The sequence below is a fragment of the Cyprinodon variegatus genome, unplaced genomic scaffold (genome assembly GCF_000732505.1).
Source record: "Cyprinodon variegatus isolate N-32 unplaced genomic scaffold, C_variegatus-1.0 Scaffold1777, whole genome shotgun sequence".
NCBI lineage: Eukaryota > Metazoa > Chordata > Actinopteri > Cyprinodontiformes > Cyprinodontidae > Cyprinodon > Cyprinodon variegatus.
In genome coordinates, this window is record NW_015152230.1 from 46,404 (window position 1) to 50,995 (window position 4,592).

General features: G+C 41.0%; 2 protein-coding genes across 4 annotated transcripts in view; one reads left to right on the plus strand and one right to left on the minus strand.

The window, feature by feature from the left end:
- The window catches only part of LOC107104527 (heterogeneous nuclear ribonucleoprotein L-like), a 30,361-nt gene that overhangs the window by 25,018 nt on the left and 751 nt on the right, over positions 1-4,592 (minus strand). For 2 of the 3 annotated variants that reach the window (XM_015404534.1, XM_015404533.1), the window contains exon 1: positions 383-686. In XM_015404534.1, coding sequence (XP_015260020.1) covers positions 383-592 — 210 coding nt within the window. In that variant the 5' untranslated portion in view covers positions 593-686. Of the gene's footprint in view, positions 1-382; positions 719-4,592 lie in introns of those variants that run through there. The other variant, XM_015404535.1, reaches the window with a different exon arrangement.
- The window catches only part of LOC107104525 (apoptosis-stimulating of p53 protein 2-like), a 28,903-nt gene continuing 28,851 nt past the window's right edge, over positions 4,541-4,592 (plus strand). The window contains exon 1 of the mRNA XM_015404530.1: positions 4,541-4,574. Coding sequence (XP_015260016.1) covers positions 4,566-4,574 — 9 coding nt within the window. The 5' untranslated portion in view covers positions 4,541-4,565. The remainder of the gene's footprint in view (positions 4,575-4,592) is intronic.

The following is a 4,592-nucleotide window of genomic DNA, read 5'->3' on the forward strand; positions in this document are numbered from 1 at the left end:
GTGTTTTCTCATTTTAAGTGTAAATTGTGCCTTTCCTTTGACAAAATGTCTATTTTACCTTCTCTTTAAGAAAGAATGACTCATCTAGATTTAGATGTTTTGCAGCGCAGTGTTTGCCTGCTGAGTTTGAACAAGTCAAAGATGCTGACCATGTGAGAGGGGAGTGGATGATGTGAGAAATGATGAGGATGGAGATCTGACCAAATGTCTTCAGCTGCTCTGATCCTGCTCTCACCTCACCTGCATGTTTTCTTTCTTCACAGCTGAATCTAGAAAAGTGTTTTTCTGGATCAAATCAATCTGTGATGTGACGCAAACAGCTGATGATTTTCGGCAGCATGTGTGACTTTCTATCTTTCCTTCCATGCTGCATTGCTCTGACCTTCTTCGCGCTCCTCCGGCTCCTGCTGTCGCTCCATCCGCTCCCCGCTGCATCCTCGTCGGCAGAGCCCGGTTCTTCCTCCTTCTCTTCCCCTTCCTCCAGGTCCCTTTCCCCGGCCTCCTGCTCCACCTGCTCGGTCCGGGGCCGTTTAGCTGAGCGGTAGAGTCCTCCATCTCCTCCCTGGCCTCCTCCTGCCTCCTTGTCCTCCATCTCAGGAAGGTGTGAGATAATGATCGTAGGCTGGAAAAGCGGAGCGGTCTGATCTCAGCAGCTCCTCTGTCTGTCTGCTGCTCTCTGCCGCCTCCACAGCTGCGCTCTGCCTCTCTACAAAGATAGCTGAAGAACGAAGATGTCTTACTCTGATGCACTTCCACTGCATCCATTTATTGTGACCGGCTCTTAAAAAATGATATGAAATACTGTATTTCTACGACGGAGTATCAGGGCCACGATAGAGATTTTTCTTCTTCTGTTTCGAGAATAAAGTCGTAACATTACGAGAATAAATTTGTAAAATTACAAGTATAAAGTTGTAATATTAGAGAATAAAGTTGTAATATTACGAGGATAAAGTCATGAATCTCTAACCTGGCCCTAATACTCCTTCGAACTAAAGTAGGGCTGAAACAATTAATCAGATTAATTGATTACTGAAATAATCGTTAACTAATTTAGTAACTGATTAATGATTAACTGGAGTATAGAGAGCCCTCCGATGGACTGGCAACCTGTCCAGGGTGAACCCCGCCTCTCACCCGTAGACAGCTGGAGGCACCAGCACCCCTCAGGACTCCACTTGGGATTAAGCATGTCAGAACATGGATGGATGGAGTAAAGAGACTCTGGGTGTCTTTAGCTGACAGAGCTACACACTTAGAGCAGCTATTTTACTAAATTGTAAAAGAAAATATGTAAACATTTTGCCTTTAAGACAATAAAACATTTTCTCCTGTCAGTTTGCTCTATCCAAAACTCCTAAAGCGGAAAAGTTTTAGTTTCACCTGTTCAATTTAGTAAAAAATCTTCTTTAAAGAATCTTTAGATATTAAGCAATAAATCAAATAATGGGCAGATGAATTGATTTGCAGAATAATCGTTAGTTGCACCGCTAATCTAAAGTCTATTTAGACTTAAAACCGGTTCATTTTGTTTCTGGAGGAAGAGAAACTCCCAGATGGCAGCAGATCATCTGCTGTATGTAACTGATGGGGATTAGTCTTTTTAAACTGTTTGATCATCTTGTGTTTCTGAGGAAGACTTAAACCTGAGGAGCAGATAATATGACCTCGCAGGTCTTTTCACAGTCACATAACACTCATAAGTCTGATATAATGTAATAAAAAAAGATTCCTCCTGAGTGTGACCATAGAAGCCTTTAAGTGTAGAAATGAAAAGATTTACTGCACAAAGTGCTGCTAGACTGCAAGAACCTTTAAAAAGAGCAGTAATATGTAGAATTGGAATCTGTTAAACCCTTGCTTGTTGGTTCTTATTTGTTGTGACTCTGAGTTTTCAGTTTTCTGTTATCAGTTGTTTTGTTTTTATTTTCCATGATCTTCAAGCATTCTTTAGTTACTCTCTGTTGCCCCCTTGTGGCGGTTTTCTTTCCCCTTGGATTCCCTCTTGCCAGTTCCACCCACACCTGCTCCCCATTCAGCTCGTTAGTCCATCCTTTCGTTTGGTTCTCCTTAAATACTCCTCCTCTGCAGTCACTCAGTGCTGGTTCCTTCTCTTGTTGCTGTATTGTCTACTCTGCTCGTCTCTCCCCGGCTCCTCAGACTCCTTTTTCTCCTGATGTCTCCATGATTTTGGTTTGTTTTATATTTTAAGTTGGATTTCTGGATTTCTGCCTCTGCTGCTATTTGGTCTGCAATTAAACCTCTCAGAACTCATCTCTGCTTCACTTGTCTCTGCATCTGGGTCCTCAAGCAACCTCACCACCCACTGTTGACATTGCTGCAAAAAAGAAATGCACCAAATTGTCAAAAAATAGCGTCACTAACATGTTCCTTCTTTTAGAGTCTTGCTTCCTCTTAGGATCTGTATTTGACTACTCCCCATGTCTCAGTAGGGTTTCTCTCATAGATGACGCTATCAATTAAGCTATGACTACAGCTAACGTTTTATTTCCTTTCAAATTGAAAGTTCTCCTGAATCTGTGCTTCTATGTTCCTTTTTGTGTCCCAGATGTTCTTACCAGAAGGACGCTCACACTGAACCCGCTTCACCTGGAAGTTTCTTCCAGCTAATAAAGAGTTTTCTTTTCCATTGTTGTATGCATGCTTTCTATGAGGGATTTGCTAAAGGGTCAACAGCACAGTACACCCTTATATCTACTGTGGTTGCATGTTCATCCAGGAGGATGAATCCTGCAGAGTCAATGAGAGGATGCAATTGGCTGGTTTTCCTTAGACAGAAAACTTTGAACCAATCTGACTGGATGATCTGGTGAACCATCCATATAGAGACACTAGATTGAATCATATTCAACTACAAGAAAAAAAAAAAAGTTATGTAGTATTGCCAACAAGAGTCTCCGCTACTGGAGGTTATTTCAACCGTTGTTACAATTTGCCGTGGGCAGAGCTATCTCATTCTAAATACAGCAGCATAGCATCATGTTCAACTCTTTCATCCTTTTTCATCTTTGAGACTTTGGGACCATGACTATTTTTGCTTTATCCTAATTTCTAAGATTATCAGTTTATAACACAAATTCTTTCCAGGGAAATTACTCCATATTGACAAAGGGTTTTTAATCTCCCATTTAAATAATCTCCATGGTCACATGATTACAAAATCAATCCTTTGTGTTACTGTGATGGATGTGTTCTTCGCTGTTCCATGGTCAGCCGTTGTTACTGTGAAACCAAGCGGAAGTGATCAGGAGCAACGGCAGCTTGGCCACGCTAGACCACCTAAACTAATGGAGCAGTGCGTGACCTGTGATACTGTGCAGGGGTCAGCAAGCTTCTACAGACCTCCTAACTTTATGTCACCTTCAGCCAGAACAGTGCATAGAGAGCTTATTGGAAAGCCATACATACGTCAGCAAAGATGCAGTAGTATTTAAGCCTTCGGCTGCTGGACTCTAGAGGATCGGAGATGCTTTCTCCGGATTGATGAATTGTTCTTCTCCATCTGGCATTCTGATAGAGGAGTCTGAGCCTGCTGGGTTCCAGGAAAACAGTTCTTGTCTGACTGTACTCAACCAAGTGTAAAGTTTGGTGAAGGTGAGGACAGATTTTGGTGTAGATGAGCTGAACTGGCCTGCATACAGTCCTGACCTCAACCTAGTTGAACACCTTTTTGTATGTAATTAAGGAGCATGGCCTTCTAACTGGGTATGGGTTTCTTAAAGGATGGTCAAACACGCATTGATTTTTTACTTTTTTTTTTTTTGAGTTTTTTTACGACACTAGTGGCTCGTTTTTTTAAGCTTACAGGAAAGGACGTATGAGAGTTAATGAAGACATAACACTAATGTTAATATTTGGGCACTGACAGCATAGCCGATCAGTTCTTTGAGATAATGTCATTTTTTTATGTTTCACTGTAATGATTGGAAAATTAATTTATGATTGAAATGATTTAAAATAAAGGATTTGACATTTTTATGCTGCACTGATCTAGAAAGAACTTGAAAGAACTAAAACTACTGAAACAATAAGCCACTTTAGATCCAGATGTGAAATGTGTTTGTTTAGAGTGGCCTTTGACTTTGAAAACTAAATTACCATTTATTTTTTATTTACATTCTCTCAGTTTAATTATTTGATTTTATTAATCATTTGATCGCCTTTATGCCACTGCATAGCAGGCTGCTTTTCTCTGTTGTTTTGTCTCTCTATTATGTCTCTTTTTTCTATGTACACCACTATGAATGGTGCTGCTACTGAGATGTGCCGTAGATAAACCTGCCTTTATTGGAGCCTAAACACAGGGTTAGGAAAAGTGGAGCAGAACAGCTCACCACTTGAACGGCCTGGAGGTAGACTTCTTTTTATGCATATATTCTGAAATATCACCTAACTTTTATTTTGATAGTTCTTGGTCCAAACATGATTCATAGTGCATCACAGAGCAGCAGGGTCTCTAGCTTAGCCCCGCCCCCTCCAATATGTTTAGGTGGAGACAGGACAGCAACTCTCTGCAACAGGTCAGAGAGAAGCAGGCAGTCAGGATGACACCGGTAAGGCTATCTATCTAT